We start from the raw sequence: 17,597 nt of genomic DNA, 5'->3' as shown, positions 1-17,597 counted from the left end.
TTAATTAGGAAAAAAGTTCACCGACGATTGCGATACTCCCTAATGCAAAATTTTAGCGCAGCTGTATACGTGTTTTCATTTCACAAAATGTTGGCTGGTGCAGACAATCTGTCTCGTGTGGCACATTGCAAATCAAGCGAAATGTGGCATGTCTGCCTCGCTAATCGGGATATCGTGAGATACAGCACGTGGGTGACGCGTGGGCATGATTCACAGCAACCTCCATAGATAGCCCTCCACTCATGCTGTGCTTTGTTTCCATACAGACCTTGTTTCCATGCACTGCTCTGGCTTCATCTCCTAGCCATCGTCACCGCAAAGCCCGTCTTGCGCAGCACTACAATTTTCTGCTCATGTTTTCGCCATACCCTCCCTTTTCGCTTTCCTCATTGCGCTCTCTTCTCTGTCGCCATCTTTCATCTCCCGCTGCATTCTGCACTCACTCGGTTACGACAGACAATGCCGACACGTGCCACTAGAGCCTAAGAGCTGCACTTTAAAATGACCTGCCGCTTACTGCTGCTGTGTGTGGTCACAACAAGGTGGCAGTCGAGCAAGTGCGCACGAGCAGTGAAAGGAGGGGGCAGAAGATAAAAGCGGGTAACGCAGTTCGGTGCGACATCCGACTTGGCTAGCGAGCTGCCAGCAGGTGAAAAGCGAGTGCCCCATTGCCTTCTGCCTTGTATTTTTGAAGTCGAGCTTCAGAGATATCCCGAGTCCGACGCAAAAGCTTTTCAAGGTAAAAGGTGAAAAGCACACGGGTTTGCACCATGAGTGAAAAAAAAGATTCGACTTAACCAATATTTCGACATATCAGAGTTTGAGTTAACGAGGGTTTACTGTAATTTTTGCTGATCAATGGCTGTGGAACCAACTTGTATCTCTGTAGCAGCTCACATCTGCGATGGCGAGGTGTGCATGCAAGGATGGTTCTTTGTTTTGTTTTTCTGGACACACAGGCAAGCAAAGCTGCCAAACACCTTATTGAACAATGTGTACCAAAAATGGAATCGTTAATTAACTACTGCATATATCCTCATGATTATTCAGTATTATAGACATTATTAGGTCTAATTTAAGATCGTAGCATTATTTTGCTGAATTCTTAAGCAGAACATTTATTTTTTAAGGTGAACGGAAGAATTGAAAATGACATTGGGTGATGTTGCTGAGGGCTTCCTATACAATGCATCGCAACCAAAAAACAAACCTGGCAGCAAGTTGAGCGTGGTTGTGCTATGGCACAGGGCCTGGAGCTGTACAACACGGCCGAGCTGGAGTACAAGCTGTGTGCCAAGCTGGAGTGCTTCGTGTGACGCCTGCCCGATAAGTGGGGTGCTTCCCTGGCTGCTAACTGCTGCCGCTGCCACGACACGAGGAGGGAGGCCTGCGATTCCGGCGTCGTCCAAGGTCGGCGCTCGGCAACCGGGGCATGGCCCGACCACACACGTGCAAGCTTCCCTTCACGTTTTCTGTGCCACAAATGAGCTGTGCACACTGTGGCAGATTGTCACAATGACACAGCCTGTCGTGGATTCAAATTCAGGGAGCAGGTGACGTTATGCTCTCATTGGTAACCAAGGTTGCCATTACCGAAAGGCATTCATTGGCCTTCTGAGTGCATTTTCATGTTCAATATACTTGCGCGTGATTGCATGACTTTCTTGTAACTAAGAGGAATCCCCTGCACAATGAGCTGAAAAGATAGTTTAGGTGACATTGTAGTAGCGGTCTCTTTATTTTTTTCTCTCATTATATGATATAAGTTAGGGCTGCTGTGTGGATTTCAGCAGCACATTTGTCTTCCTGCAAAGTCAGTCAGTGGAAAATATGTGCTCTAATCTGAAAATCATGGCATCGGAATCTTACAATAACCAAGTGATGTTATTTTTCCCTGGTGAAACAGACCACAATCGTGGGAAAATTTTTCAGTGCAACAATGTCTTTTGCAGGGGGCTGTCTGATCACTCTAGGTCTGAGTGGAAGTGAGACCTTTTACTTTGTTAAATTTCTGGGCAGACTGAGGGCTTGTTTCAATCTGCACAAACTCTGCATTTCACACAAAGGGCAGCACAGGAATGGCTGTTGATTTGATATTGTTGTTACTGAGCACGCTCTTCCTGTAGACAAGCAGTGTAGTTGTTGAAGCATTGCTGAAGCTCAATGTTGACGCGACGACACATGTCAAGACAGAGAAGGTGACACATTTTGGATGCGCATATTGTTAGCCTTCAGTGGATGGTCATATAAACCAGAAATTATTTATGTTGAGGCCTGCCCAATTGCTTCATGAAATCTTTGTATGTTTCTAGTGACAGCACAAGGCGTGAGGCCATCTTAAGGCTATCTTGTTTTCATAATTGTGAGGTTTATAATTTTCTACCTGCTCCCCACCATTGTGTTCCTGCAGTATTTTTGTTTTTGAGAGCACTGTAAGGTGGTCTTGTTCTTCTCCTTTAGTTAATTTTTCTTGACGTAAACCATATTAAACGTGCAGCAACCAGTCAGTAACTGCTCATACACATTTAAGCAATTCCATCGCATGGTGTACTGGCACAAAATGCAGTTCAGGGCATCCCTGTTGGAAGACTCGGAACTGCCCGCACTTAAATGCTAAAGCACTAAATTTTAGACCGAGTTGGCCAGTGTGCTGGAAAAGCATGGTAACTGAGAAAAGTGAGAATACCTAAGACTAGCTGTTCATTCGTCATCTGAATTCAGATAAGTTTTTGTATACAAGACAGATTGCACTTGCTGCAACAAGCATTGACAGCAACGTACAAGGAAACGTGCACTTGAAAGTGTCCACCAATAATCTAGTCTTGAAGCTCTTTAATGGCACATTTGATTGGTTTCTTTCAAGCACTCTAGAGAGCTTTGGCCATGCGCTTTGCGTTCGGCAAGTCGAAATCAAGTGCGTGAAACACGTTTACCTGGTTCATTCAGAGCACTCGTCACCTCTGCACTGGGAGCCCTGCAGAGATCCGACAGGACTCCAGTCACATGACTTTTCCAATTGCTCTAGGAGTGGCTGCACGGTTAGCTCGGGCATGCTTTTTCTCCACTGTCGAGAGGCCTCCACATTGCCGCAAGTCGAGTCGAAGCATGGTGGGAACTCCTTTGAGTGTAGAGCAGGGCCTTTCTCGAGTCGTGCAACTGCTTGCCACCTCTCCGTCTGCACGGTGCTTTGGTGCCAATTAATGCTGCACTACGTTCTTTTGTTTCTAGCTGAGTTGCAGTGTGTAATGATGCATTATTCCAAGAGGAAAGTGCACAATTATTAACTGTGGGCACTCCTTTTTGCCCCTGGTGCCTGTCACCAGTGAGAAACACGATGAAGTTGCTTGACCATACGCAATTGATCGCTGGTGAGAGCGAGTGATACAACTTTCAGCACACGAGGCAGGAGTGGGACAGAGAATGGGCGGCTTTCCGTTTCTGATGCTTCCGCTGTATCTCACCATCTTCTGTACAGTCCAACACGAAATATCTTTCACTTGTGCAGCGCCTATGAAAGAACCCAAGAGAGACCACATCAGCGACGAACCGTGAAATGAGTAAGCCATGCTGTCGCGCATTGGCTTTCGATGACCTTTTGCTCCTTTTGTATCTGATGTTCGTACCTAACCTGTGTGGAACAGATGGCCAAAGGTGACCAGTGTTGTTATGTTTCATTGTGCACTTCTGTGTTGTTTTTGCTCCCCACAAGAAGAAGCCAAAAGGTGTACGAGTTGTTGTTGGATGTGCACCCTGTTGAATGTTGATGTGATGGAAAAAATAGGAGTGCCTCTATAATACATGAGTATTCAGAAGCTATTTCCTGATGATTTTCAAAGTTGCAGGCCTGATTGTTTATGAGCATGTATTCTAGTCACTGAGTTGTTTCCTTTCCATGTACTTAGTTTGTAAGCAGATGCTGTGTTTGCTGACACGGGTTCACGTGCGCGTGACTTCTAAATGACTGAATGTATTAATGTCAAATGCGCCTCACGTCCACCTCAAATTTTTCAGTGCAGTTCCTGTATTTCTTTCTTAAATAATGTGCATTTATTTTGGAGCTATGACTTCGTGCACCGTATTAATGCAGTGTGAATACAGTGGCATTTGCAGAAGCCTATGGAGTGCCTGCACTTAGCTATACCTGTTTTCACTTCCTTCACTTGTTGTTGACTGCATTGTTCTGATGTCTAGAAATGCATGTGGCACCGCAGTTGTGCAAAGTGAGCTCATGTTCAAACCTGCATCTCAAAACAGGTGGGCAGTTTGTGCGCAGTGTGCCTGTGCGCCCATAGCTCGTTTCCGAGCTCGAGCCTGCACAGATGTCGTTGGTGCCGCCTCGTACCCTTAGAAACAGCGCAATATAAAGCCAGCACAAGCAAGACCAGTGCTCATCCTGTATCGTCCTTCTTGTCCTTCGTTTATTTCATACTGTTTTTTAGCTACGCTCCTATTGCAGTAACCTCCGTCGAGGTGCAGATCTTTCTATCTTAAGTCTTCAGACTTATCTTCATCAAGTCTTGAGCTAAAATTTGCTAGAGAAATGTATAGGTAACTACAACACTAGGTGCCACGTACCAGTTACCTAAAAATTACACATTGCTCTTGTAAATGTCGCTCTGCTTGATGCCATGACCTTCAGACATGAGAAAAAGTTACTAAAACTTTGAATTCTGCACAGATGTCATCATTATTTAAGGTGACGGTATAGCTGTTACCTTTATAAAGGTTACTGTGATAGGAGTGTAGCTTTTGCAAAGTATCCTCTTGGATCTGATAGTTGTTCAGTATTGAAAAGCTGGTGTGCTTTGTATATTGCAGTGTGTGAAAACAGTATAAAATTGCACAAACATGAGATGCTCGGGATTTGAAAAATTATTTGCATCTGCAGGTTATTAGCATGCTGTCCATATAATTTCTCTTCTGCTGTACTTGTTTCCGAACTAGTCGGCTTTAGAAAACTGATCAAATGAAGCCAAGAGACAGCCACAAACGTAAATGAAAAAAGTACATGGTCTCAGCAAATATGTGCAAGTTCAATAATGAATAATCTGTGAACTCCTTGCACAACTTGTGTCAAGAACTCTCTGCTTTAGGATAATTCATTGTGGTAAAATAATGTAACTACCATATTTTCTGGTGTACAATTTGCACTGTTGAATAACTTGCACCATTCCCACAAGTAAGTTTTTAAAGAATAGGTTGGTACATAAAATGCGTGTCTTGTACGACACTACTACTCACTACAGAGTCAGTGCGATCAAACGCGACACACGTGCTTGCATTTAATGAAACAGCATAATTGGAATGCTTTAGTTTAGTGCAATCTGCCGCGGCAGTGCAAAACACACGTGTACAATTGTCAACATGAATTGCACTATACTAGAAATAACCTTTTTTTTGTTTTGGAGCACCCAGTTTCACTTAGTCTAATGCAGTGTGCATGTGTAAAGGAGAAAAATTTGTTCTTTGTTATGGTTGTCAAATTTCTTCTTCTCGATCGCATCATCAAACAGTCATTTAAAAAAACAGCATCGCAAATGTGCGTATTTGCTCGGTTCCCATTTTCAAGTGCAAATACAGCAGCATGTGATGCAGGCATATTGTGCACCAAAAAAACAGAGGCACCAGAAATTCAGTTGGCATGGCATCCAGGCTAATGAACGTTGCCACCTTATCCTGCCATGTGCCGTCTTGAAAGCTTGTTGCACTCATGCTATCTAAGAAACCACACAGGCACTTGTTGTCACTGCCATGGCATTGCGAGTTGCCTGCACATCAAATCCTATAGGCTGACATGCACTACCATGACCGTTACGCTGCTAACGGGAGGGTCTGACACATGTGGCTGTCGTAAGGCTATTCAAAGAAAAAGATATTAAAACATATACAAGTTCAAATTCAAATTCGGATTGTTTATTAATCCTTGAAAAAACAATAGGAATGTGTCCGACACAACAAGTTGCGTCATCACAGCACAGACACAAATTAACCAAAAACGAGAACTTATACACCAGGAAACATGGTATGGTCTCATGAAACCAAATAGTATTAACCAGATTTTTGTATGAACTTCATGCATGGGCCAAGTGTGACACCAGCGAATAACTGATGCTCTTATGTTCATTAAATTGGTTGTTAATACTTGCTGCGTGTCTTGCATGGCAAGAAGTCATCTTTAGCATCACTAAATTATGCAGGTTATAGAGTATTTTAACTAAGGCAGGTGCTGTAAGGGCTGCAGACAAATTCTTGGTGCAGTTGCATGGATGCATGAACGCACTGTCACACTTAATTTTTGTTCCCCTTAATGTGAACCGGAAGCGCAGTTTAACTAGAAGAAAAAAAAAAGACGCACTTTAGCCCATTGACGTCCTCTAAGAACTTGGCACTGCGGTAACCTAATGCCACATTTCCAGAGTGACATTCTTTTGATCGCACTGATCGCATTCCAGTTGACTTGCTGCAACCTGTGTCACTTCTGCCATTGTCCCCCTTCGAAGATTTTGCAAAAATGGTGCTTTAAGTGAGCTTAGCTGTTTTTTGCAGTGTGCCGTTTTATGCTTTTCTTGCTTGAACCTGTCGTCCAAACTGTCTCTCAAAGTAGATGGCTTGATTTTCCCAAGTCTAGTCCATGTTTCCGTTGTTGGCGGTGCCAGTGCATTCTCAGGGCAGCTTTTTCCCTATGCGCCGGTGCTTTCAAAGGGTGCACTGCGCAGTAGCCTTGGTGGGATGACAATCTCGCACTCGTTGACACTAACTCAGGCGTATTTGAATTAAGGTGCATGCCAATAAAAAGAGAAGGAAGCACATTGTGCAAGGTATCTTTTTTTTAGTAATGACTGCAGGGATGAATGAATTTTTTAAATTCTATTTACTAGATAGGATGACATTGGTGAAGCAGAACAAGCCTGCCCGCAAACATTTGTGAGCACTGTGCTGAATAGGCTTCCTCATAAATTATTTATTTCTGTCTAATAAAGAAATATGCTGAACCTAACCCTCCCTTTTCTGCTGCTTTAGTTTGGGTGTAGGATCAGGTTTTAAGGCTGCGATAAATCAGTAGTATAAGAAATGTCTGTGGGACACTTTTTTGTTTGCTGTTTACACAGCTGGTAATTGTCCAAACAGCAAACAAAGAAGTTGGCTACCCTAATCAACAATGTGCGACTGCACCAGCCTCGTTAAATATAGCAATGATGGCATTGAGCAAAGAGGAGTTATTTGATGCTTATCTAATTTGTAACTTCGATTAGGCTGCAATTAGCAGCATATGTGTTTCACCTCTCACATCCAATAACACTCATCTCACTTTGGGATAGTTATCAAAGTATGCATACCAATATTAGATGCTACAGTGGATTATATTGTGACATGCATTGTATTGTACACAGGCAAATGGAACTTTGAGCTTGAGAAAACTAATTTCGCTTGAGTCTGCCTAGTGCTGTTCTTGCGTTTTCTGGCAAGTGAAAATTTTCAACAATAGATATCACTACTAAAGCCTGACGCTTTGAGAAAAGCTGCATTTGTTGCTGGACGAGGGAGCCTCTGTTCAAAGTGAACTCGGAACAATGTAGAGCAGCAAGCCTTGATGAGCATGTTCTTGTTAGACTTTTGCTCAGGCACTGTTCCGCATTTTTTTAGACATAGGTGCATGCACACACTGGTCACTTCCAAGACTACTGATCTGACTATAGCCTGATCTAGTCTCCTGCAATGCTATCAGACACGGCTATAAAAGTCTGGTCATTCAGAAAACTGTCGTGTGCATTGAAGTTAAAGGTGGTGAACAATAATTGCGTACCTGCTATTGCCTCGTTTCTGATGAAATATTCTGGAATGGCTGCACTTAGGATGCTCGGCAGCTTTCCATCTAGCTAGTGCGGCACGGGGTAAAGTTGTCGGGCATGCACTGCCAGGTTGGTCCTTCCACAAACCTGTCCTTGTAGATGATATTAATGAGCTGTGCAAACACAAACTTGAGCTACTGCTTGCATAGTGTAAAAGTAGAAAATAACAAGCTGTTACAATTTTTTAGCAACCATATGTGAAGTGGAATACAGCGGTCACGTTTGCCAAAGCAACATTAGGCTGCAGTGGCTGACAATGTAAAGCTCTCATGTGAGAAGTGAAGGGATGTAAACAAGTGAACCAACACAAACCCAATCGAGGCATGATGTCTTTGTATTGCTGCCATTAACAAAAATATAGCCATAGCATCAACTATAGCCGGATGTGAAGCTTTGGGTTGCAAAACCTCATAAATTACCAATTAATTTCAACTGAAAAGTTAACTTATTCCAGTATAATTGAGAGTTGGGCATGTGTATCATCTGTTTAGTTGTTTATGTAGGCTTTTAAAATGAAGTGCAATGTCACTGCGAGGCTTTCATTACCTCTTCTTTAAGTGCTAGTTTTGTGAAGCTATTCTGTTATGCAGAACATTTATTTTACAGCTACTATAGGATCAAGTGATAAGAAACAAACGTAACAACAGTTGCTCATAAGCCAAGCTAGAAAGGCCTAACTGGTACACGCAAACGAGGAAGGGGTTAGCCTACCTCATTATTTTTTCCAGCATTTCTAGTAGTGTAGCATAGCGCATGAATGAAGCTATGTAGTTTCATCACCAGAGACTGTTTTGCAGTTAAATTACTTTGCTTCTTGCATCCTCTTGCTGTGTATTCAAAGATTTTGTTTACGTAGTCTTCATGCTGTAATCATCTGGAATGTAGCATAAACTTTTGGAATGTTACATTTATTAGATTTCTAAGGTTTATGACATAAAAATAAGCATTCAGCTTTAGAGCATTCAGAATTGTATCCGAATTCGTAATTGAGCAATTTGTGACGGCCACACTCTAATGCCTTGGTTCCATGCACAGTATAGGTTCCTTCCATTAATCTTTAGCAAGCTACCTAGTTCATGAGTAGATGACACACTACTTTTATGCATCACTCACAAAGTATAGCATCATATTTCATTAATTTAATTGCTGTTCCATATTTAGCTTTAAGTGTTCTGTAAAAAGAGGCTGTGTAGGGTTGTTGCATGCTGCCACTCACCAAATTATTCCTGTAGCAAAAAATAAAGGTGTCACTTCAGAAAGAATGTGTGAGGGGCGCTAAAAGCAAAACTTGTGTCAATCTATTACATATGAGTTAACACTTCTAGAACCTGGGAACGTGGTGTTTATTTTCGTGTTGTTTTTTTAACATCTTTTATTTTCGGAGAAAATTGTGATGAAGGGGTGAAACAGTAAATTGGGCGAGTTGGTTAGAGGCTGACCTCGTTCGACCAGTGCAGCAAGACAGAACACAAGCTGAAGAGCAGAGCCCTCTGTTCTCAGCTTGTGCTTCATTTTTTGGCTCTACACTTAAACATGGTCTGAAGCTTGCACATTCATGTCAACATACACAGTGAGTACAGTCCTAGAATGCACGATTTCTTTAGCATGTTAGGTGTTTGCCTAGTATTTATAAACTTTACATTTAAGGTAAGGGGATTCAAGCTAGGAAACATCATTTTCTGATGTAACACGTGCCAATGTTTCTGAGCATCGTATCCATTTTTGCAGATAATCAAGATTTTAGAGACAATCACATTCTCCTACCTCTTGCACATAACAGTCAAGAACCAAAGAAATGCTGGAGAAAACTTGGTCAAAATGCTTTCAGGCAAGAGAAGGGACGTTGTGCCAGACTTGCTTTGTACTAAACTACGCAGTGCATTGTTGGTGAATGGTAGAATCAGTTTATTGTTTCTTTGGAATATCTGCTTGTTCTCATGGAAATCTTTCCTGACCATATTCCATGGCTAAATTCTGGAACTACATGTTCATAACTCAAAATTAGCATGTACTCTGCCATGTGGCATTTTATATGGTCGACGTGTCGGAGCTGGTATTAGTAGTATTTCCTATTTTATGAAAGTACTGTGCCAGCTATGGCCTGCCAACATAGTGCACCATCGGAGTTTAAACATTTCAGCTGCAGTTAACTACGCCAGAGCTGTTAACAGGTACCGGTGCATTTGTTGAAACACCTAGATTCATTAAATTATTACTCATGTAAAAGCTATTAAAGGATCATGCACATTGATTTGCCTGCACTTTAAGTCTGTAAAACTCACTTGACAGTAAAAATATATCCATAAGTTTTGAGACATTTGATATGAATTACTAGGCTGGTTGTAGGTAAACTGCATTACAGTTACAGACACGATTAAAGTATAGGTATTGCACCTGCAACTTCTGTTAAGCTGTCATGCTGTCATGCAAACTCCTTGCATACTTTCTTTTTTTACGCTCCTGGCATTGATTTCTTGCAATGGCTTGGCTTCTGTTTCATTTGTGGATAGTTTGTCAATGCTACCCATGGCAAACTGACATGTACAACGTTCTGTTAAGCCTCATATGAGTTATTCAGTCATTGATTTGGGTTTATTTTCACTGCTTCTTATGTGTACCAGTGAGCAACTACCTGTGTTGATTCAGTATTAACGGTACCATGGAACTTGATGGACAGTGTACAGTAATCAATGCTGCCTGAAGAAATTGTGTGCTGCGTAAAACGCTTTGCTTTCTGAACAAAAGCAGCTCAGCCTAGAATGCATAGCACATCCTGGAGGGAAAGGTACCATCCATGCAGCAGCCCTCTTCAGTGGTAATTCAGTCGGTGAGAGAACGATCGAAAGTATGCAGCTCAGTTATGCTGATTACTTGGTGTGCAGTGTATGCAGCTTAAATGTCAATTATTGCAACAATAACACTTTGATTAACAATTTGCTACAGGGTTGCACACGGTTCTCAGTGTACTAAATTTATCCTTGGAAATGTTGTATTGGCTATGAGGTTCTGCTCATAATATCTATAGTTTGCTCAAGCACTAACTGTTGCTGTTAGTGATAGCACCACAAAATGAGTAGGACAATGATGCATGCATAGCCACATGAAATCAAAACACATCTGAAATTGTGTGCAACCTCATGGTGGTTGGGTAGGCTGCAACGCAGCAACTAAAATAAAATGATGAATGCCAGCTCAAAGCCTCCACTTCTTGCCATTCATGTGGTAGTTAAATGACAGCACTAATTTTACCCCTGTTAAGCCTGTGCAAAGTTCTTACGATAGAATCTATGAATGTGATGAGCATTTTCAGGGCACCTTAAGGTAATTAGACTGTTCCAAGTTAAAACAGATCAGAGTCTGAAATGTGTGGCAGAAACGACAAATTTTTCTTGTATATATACTGGCAGTAAGTTGAGGGGAAACCTAGCCATAAATTACTTGCAGGTCAAAAAGACGAACGAATAGCGTATAGGCAGACACATGCTCTCGATGTCTTGAAGAGGCAAGAAAAGAAAAGCAACTCAAAATCCTAAAAACTTCCAAACTGAAATGAAGGATGAAGAAGATAACACAAGAACATGAAAGGAAAAATTGTCAACCACTTGACCGTAGCACAAAGCTACAAAAAAAAGCCATGCAGATTTTTCAGCGATCGTATGAGCAATCCGTATGGGTTTTCTTTGTAGCTTCATGCTGCGGTCAGGTGGTTAACTTTCCCTTTGATAAACCTTCCTCCACTTCGTGAGCTATTGCAGAACTGATCTGCGAACACAGGAACATGTGACATTATTTCCTTCATCCCAACTGGCAGTATAATTACAATCACATTAACTGACTTATACTCACATTCAAAGAAACTTCTAACTTGTTTTAAGCATGTTTTGAGTTTACATAACCAAGCATACTATAATCACTAGTTTTCACAATAAAGCATAAACAGAATGTAATAAGTTAGTGGTTACAGTAACTGAAGAGCAAACTTAAGAAATCATAGCCAGCTGTTTAGAATAGACACAGCCAGAAAAGCACGTGTACTCACCTACTGGCTGCAGTTAGTGATCTACTTCATGCTAGCTGCCACAACAGATCACCTGTTTGACCAAACATTTATTTTATCAAAGAAATCTTATTCCTTCTCATATCTCACAGTTGTGAATGTCACAATTCTTTGTTATTACGATCTTTAATGCAGCTTACACTTGTGCAGTTTTCATACAAGCAATGTTATGTCAGTCAAAAGGAAGTGTATGCAAAGTAACTTTAGAAAATCAATAAAGTTATAGTAGCCTCAAAACTAACTATTGCTGTTTTTGGTAATAGTCGATAAATTATTATTTTACAAAGGCCACTCTCTTTTACATAACGAATGAATATGTGGCATATTGATCAGCTAAATTGATGCTATACAGTGTAACAATATGTGCAGCTATTGTCCCTGGGATACCTTATGGTTAATACCATACATTGTGCAAGATCTGACATTATTACTATTTTGCTAGTCAAGCAGTTTTGTTCCGTTCTGCTAACCTGAGGGAAACTGGAATCTTCATAACATGTCATGAAACATGAACATGACAGCTTGAACTAGCACACTGATAGCTGCTGGTACTTTGTATGTCTACTTATGTGCAGACACGCATTACATGCCGCATCACGTGGCTTTTGCATTTGCTGGACACAAGTTCATTTGAACAGTATCAGGTTTTGTGAGGCTGACAATCATGGCAGTTTGGGAAAAGACCTCATTTCATTTACTTTCTTTACAAAGTTGACATTATCTTTTCTAGCTGCATGGTCTTTGCTTGGTATACAATGCTTTTCAATTACCTTTTTTGCTGCAAGTAATGCAACCTTGCTATTTATGATTAGGTCAGCCTGTTTTTAACTGTCTATAACAGTTTCTTGCTTGTCGCAGGTTGATATCTAAAAAAATGCGCGATTGTTTTCGTACAATTTCTAACTGAAAGGGTAGAGGTTTGAGGCCTCAGGGTATCAAACTTATAAACTTCTTAAACAAGTGTACCATCACCTGCATATCTGTGATTGTTTCAGGTGATTGGGGATGGTCATATGTGCTCACCTTAACCGTCATGTATTTTGCACTCTTGCAAGTTGTTTAGGCACAGCTGTGCTTATTTCTTGTATTTTGTTATTGAACTATCCCCTTGCTGTGCACTCGATGCTGTGAGTGCAGATCATGCCTTTCTGACCATAGAAAAAACAAGGATCCGTGTTAAGTTGTTCAGACATTTGCAGTAAGGTGTCTTGGAGCTTTTTCTCTTTAGATATATTTTTTGACTGAGCTATGCAAATTGTGAAAGGCTTGACAGTAAATATTGCTAGACAGTAATTGAACACCAGTGAAATGTGTGGTCCCAACTCGCACCTTTTTCTAGCACCCTGCACGCAGAAGCATCTGCAGACAAAATAGGGCTAGAGCTAGCATAAAGCATGATGAAACTGCCGATTTTTTTTTACTCTGTACCTTAGCAGCATTTTGTCCCACACAGTATAAACTGGCATGCTTAACTGAACACCTCGATAGGTTCCTTGACATTGTACTACCTGTAACTGTGTCCTTGCCATTTGTGTGGCCCATACCTGGCATCCACGGCATGCTGTTGCGTCACTGTGGACGAGCACAGTAAAAAAACTTAGGTTGGAACAAGTGTGCTACCATGACAGACCACATCAGCTAAGGTGCAACCCAAACAGCAACTTGCATGCTCCACTTGCACTTCTGTTGGTGAAAATTGCACAATGGCCAAACTGCACAAGCACCTAGAAGCATGCGTATCGCATAGCAATCCGTATTGGTCTTCACATGCCTCGTGAAACATTACAAACCACCTTAGTGTCTTCTCACATTCAGCTTTGCTATCTTGGTGACTTCCAGGTAAAGGTAACTGTCAGAAATGTGCCATTTACTTCAGAATTGCCACCACCACCTGAAAGCTAATGATGACAAGATCTGAAGCCAGAGCTTGAAGACCACATGCCTGCCAGGCCATGGCGTTCTTGTGTTGGGGCTGCTGTCTGCTGTCACAGGCACAAAGGAGGGCCCTTCCCACTCGGCTTGCAGCACAGGTTTGCCGTTGTTGATGTCACCCAACAGTGGTGGACCTAACTTGCGGACCAGGCTAGTCATAGCAGAACAACACAGGCAGTGATGTAGATACTAACTAGTCAGATTCAACTGAGCACAATGTAGGAGCAGATGATACGTCTGCAGGGTGGCCAGCGCTCACCTTTTGCTTAGCTGTAAGCTCTCCAGTGAACTTGTCTTGCTAACATTGCAAAATCTGGTCTTCCAGCCACTGAACCCACCTCGCTGATGCTCTATTATTAGCCACACAACAGGTAATATTCAGGTTTGTGGTGCAGTAAAACCTGGTGCACAAAGTATGAAGTGATTCTCTGTTGGGTTCACCATAGCTCAACCAGCAGTGGAAAATCAGTTTTGACCCCATCTTGTAGAAAGTGGACAACATCTGCACTTGGGAGCAGTACATTAAAAAGCAAAGGCAGAGCGCGGCCACAGTGCAGCAACGTGAAAGAATCAATCTTTTCTACAAGCATTTAGCAAAGGTATTTTTCGAGTATGTCTGTTATCTATTCCATGTTCCCATTTGTATTCAGGGAACGGGGTGGAGCATTTTTGGCAGTGTGTCGGTGTGTTTAATCCCCGATGCATTTAAGGTATACCTCCCCCTCAAGACCTTGACAAGAAAATGTGACGGGATCGGTCACATGTGTAATCTGCTTGGCACTTCTGTTTAAACCAATCTTGACTTCTTGATCGCTGTGCCTACAGGAATACACACAGAAACAGGCAGTGGGTTCCTGCACTGTCAAGAACTTCAGAGTTTGGAACAAGCAAAAAAGTGTGCAGTCATTAATGGGTTTTGTAATGGCTGCACCCATATTTTTCACCAATGTCTGCAATAGGACCTCACAGAGTGCTTTATGCAGTGAAACTCAGTAAAATGTCATGTGTCTTTTTCAGTCTTTGCCTCCTCACCTAATCTTTTGCAAAAATGCATTTGACAGCCATGTCAGAGAAATTTTCAGTGGAAATTGCTTTGTCCACTTATGTTTCTGTGCAGTCTCTTGAAGGCAACAGTTCACGAGCTAGCTCAGCAGGCACCAGATCAGTCCACTTGTTTTCATAGTTCCTATAGTAGATGGTGCAATGCTGCCAATGTGTTACTTGGCTAGTCTTTCAGAAAAATCGCTTTGCAGTCCATTCAGAAAAAGTAAGAATACAGTTGGTGCTTTTGTGCGCGTGCTTCTGAGGTTCTGTGGTGCCCGCTGTTATGCCCTGTCTTTTGCTCGATTGTTTTGTGTACATAGACTCTCGCTCTCTTGTGGACTTCAAGACAAGTATATTAACAATGTTTTCAAACACCACCTGCTGTCTTGTCTTTTTTGTCAGGCCATCTTGGTGCCACTGTCTTAATTAAGCTGTGGCACTAGAACAGCTGCTTGATGCTCATTGGTTGTGTGTCTGAGCGCTACATGCACATCGAGCTCATCCATGGGCTCTGATCTGCGACACTTCATTCCATTCTTGTGGCCTTCGTAATTCGATGGGATGCTACGGTTATCGCCGGGACTGGTACAACAAATGAATTGTTACAAAATATTGTCACATTATAGTTGACAGTGATCATCAGCAAAACTGTGTCAGGAATTTAGCTCTTTATTGGGCAAACTTGTGTCCCAAGGACAAGCAAAACTCAAGCAACAACGATGGCAGGGAACACAGTTGTTAGTCATCGAATCTCAAGTGACAGGTCAAGTCCATTTATACATGCATCATTGCACATTCCAGAGTAATTGCTGGCCTTTAGTTACGTTCGAGACTATACAACACTATTAGTGTTGTGTGCTATCTGATCAGGCAAGACTTTTGATTTAAAGAACCAGCAGCAACAATAAAGAAATTCCGTATACTGTAGGCACTACTTGCGCTAAGCGATAACCTGATAACGGTGACAATCTCATGAAACACAGTCACCGACAAAAAGTAAACGTGTACACACGACAACATGGCAACTGATTATGTATTACATGCATTTACAGGATTTGGCATAGATTGCAAGAGAAATTGTTCAGCTCTAGTTGACCTGTCGAAGGAGTTCATGAAAAAGTACCTGTTAAAGAAATACCGGTTAATATATGCATATCTATATCTCCTGCTAAGCAGCATATGGGTGGCAGAGCCATTGTTTAGTAAAGAATGACCGTCTTTTGTCCTTGTGCAAACTAAATTTATCCATCTGTTAGAAGTAGAATATTATGTGTACTGTTATGTCTGCATGAGTTGCAAGTTGTGGCCAAAGTCCTTGGCTCTGGGCCAAGTTCATGCCATCATAGATGGCAGTCATCATACCTTGGTGGTAAAGGAGCGCACTGACAAGGACAACACGAAGACACACAAGAAAAACACGACACTCGCTGCACTGGTAACTACTTTATTTCAGAACAAACGCTTCATATTTATATACCTGCGCACCCTCAGACGTCAAAGATAAGCAAGGCAAGATTCGTCTGGCCGACGGCGGCATGCTGGTTGTTCTTGGAATGTGTACTGCGCATTTAAGTATAGTCGGCCGCCCTACTTCTGTTGTCTTTGCTGTGATCGACAACTGCTCTTACGACGTTATCCTTGGATTGGACTTTTTATCCACTCATTCTGCTCTCATCGACTGCGTGACTGGCGTTCTTCAGTTAGAACCGCCTCAACTCGCTGATGCTCCGAGCACCGCACTTGTGCTCGCTTCACGATGTGCGTCTGTCACCCGAGGCAGTTACGTCACTTTGACCGCCTAACCACAGGTTGCTGACGGTGAATATGTGCTTCGCCCCATCATCGACGTGCTTATGAACCGGATCATTGTTGTTCCACATTCGCTCGTCATGGTTACTAATAACAACGTCGTTCTACCACTTCTGAATTTCAGCCTCTGCCCTTAAGTGATTCCAGCAGTCATGATGACCAGGAAGTCGAAAGCTTCTATGACTGGAATTGGCGGTGGGTAGAGTGAAAACAAAATACACTATACTGATGGGCGATTGCAATGCCGAGGTAGGCAAGAAGCAGGCTGGAGACAATGCAGTGGGGGAATACGTATGGCATAGGCACTAGGAATAGCAGGGGAGAGTTATTAGTAGAGTTTGCGGAACAGAATAATATGCGGATAATGAATACCTTCTTCCGCAAGCAGGATAGACGAAAGTGGACGTGGAGGAGCCCGAACGGTGAGACTAGAAATGAAATAGACTTCATACTCTGCGCTAACCCTGGCATCATACAAGATGTGGACGTGCTCAGCAAGGTGCGCTACAGTGAACATTGGATGTTGAGAACTCGAATTAGCCTAGACCCGAGGAGGGAACGGAAGAAACTGGTGCATAAGCTAGCGGCAAGAGGGAAAATAGAGGAATTCCAGATTAAGCTACAGAACCAGTACTATTCAGCTTTAACTCGGGAAGAGAACCTTAGTGTTGAAGCAATGAACGACAATCTTGTGGGCATCATTAAGGAGTGTGCAATAGAAGTCGGTGGTAACTCCGTTAGACAGGATGCCAGTAAGCTATCGCAGGATACGAAAGATCTGATCAAGAAACGCCAATGTATGAAAGCCTCTAACCCTACAGCTAGAATAGAACTGGCAGAACTTTCGAAGGTAATCAACAAGCGTAAGACAGCTGACGTAAGGAAGTATAATATGGATAGAATTG

The 17,597-nt window shown here is 42.2% G+C and overlaps 1 protein-coding gene across 1 annotated transcript in view; it reads left to right on the top strand.

The window, feature by feature from the left end:
* The window catches only part of norpA (no receptor potential A), a 317,605-nt gene extending 310,608 nt beyond the window's left edge, over positions 1–6,997 (top strand). Inside the window, exon 30 of the mRNA XM_070522685.1 lies at positions 1,248–6,997. Coding sequence (XP_070378786.1) covers positions 1,248–1,316 — 69 coding nt within the window. The 3' untranslated portion in view covers positions 1,317–6,997. The remainder of the gene's footprint in view (positions 1–1,247) is intronic.
* Positions 6,998–17,597: the final 10,600 nt, after the last annotated feature.

This window comes from Dermacentor albipictus, chromosome 7, assembly GCF_038994185.2.
Source record: "Dermacentor albipictus isolate Rhodes 1998 colony chromosome 7, USDA_Dalb.pri_finalv2, whole genome shotgun sequence".
NCBI classification, from domain to species: Eukaryota; Metazoa; Arthropoda; class Arachnida; order Ixodida; family Ixodidae; genus Dermacentor; species Dermacentor albipictus.
The sequence above is the reverse complement of the archived record's forward strand: the minus strand, read 5'-3'. Positions and strand labels throughout refer to the sequence as shown.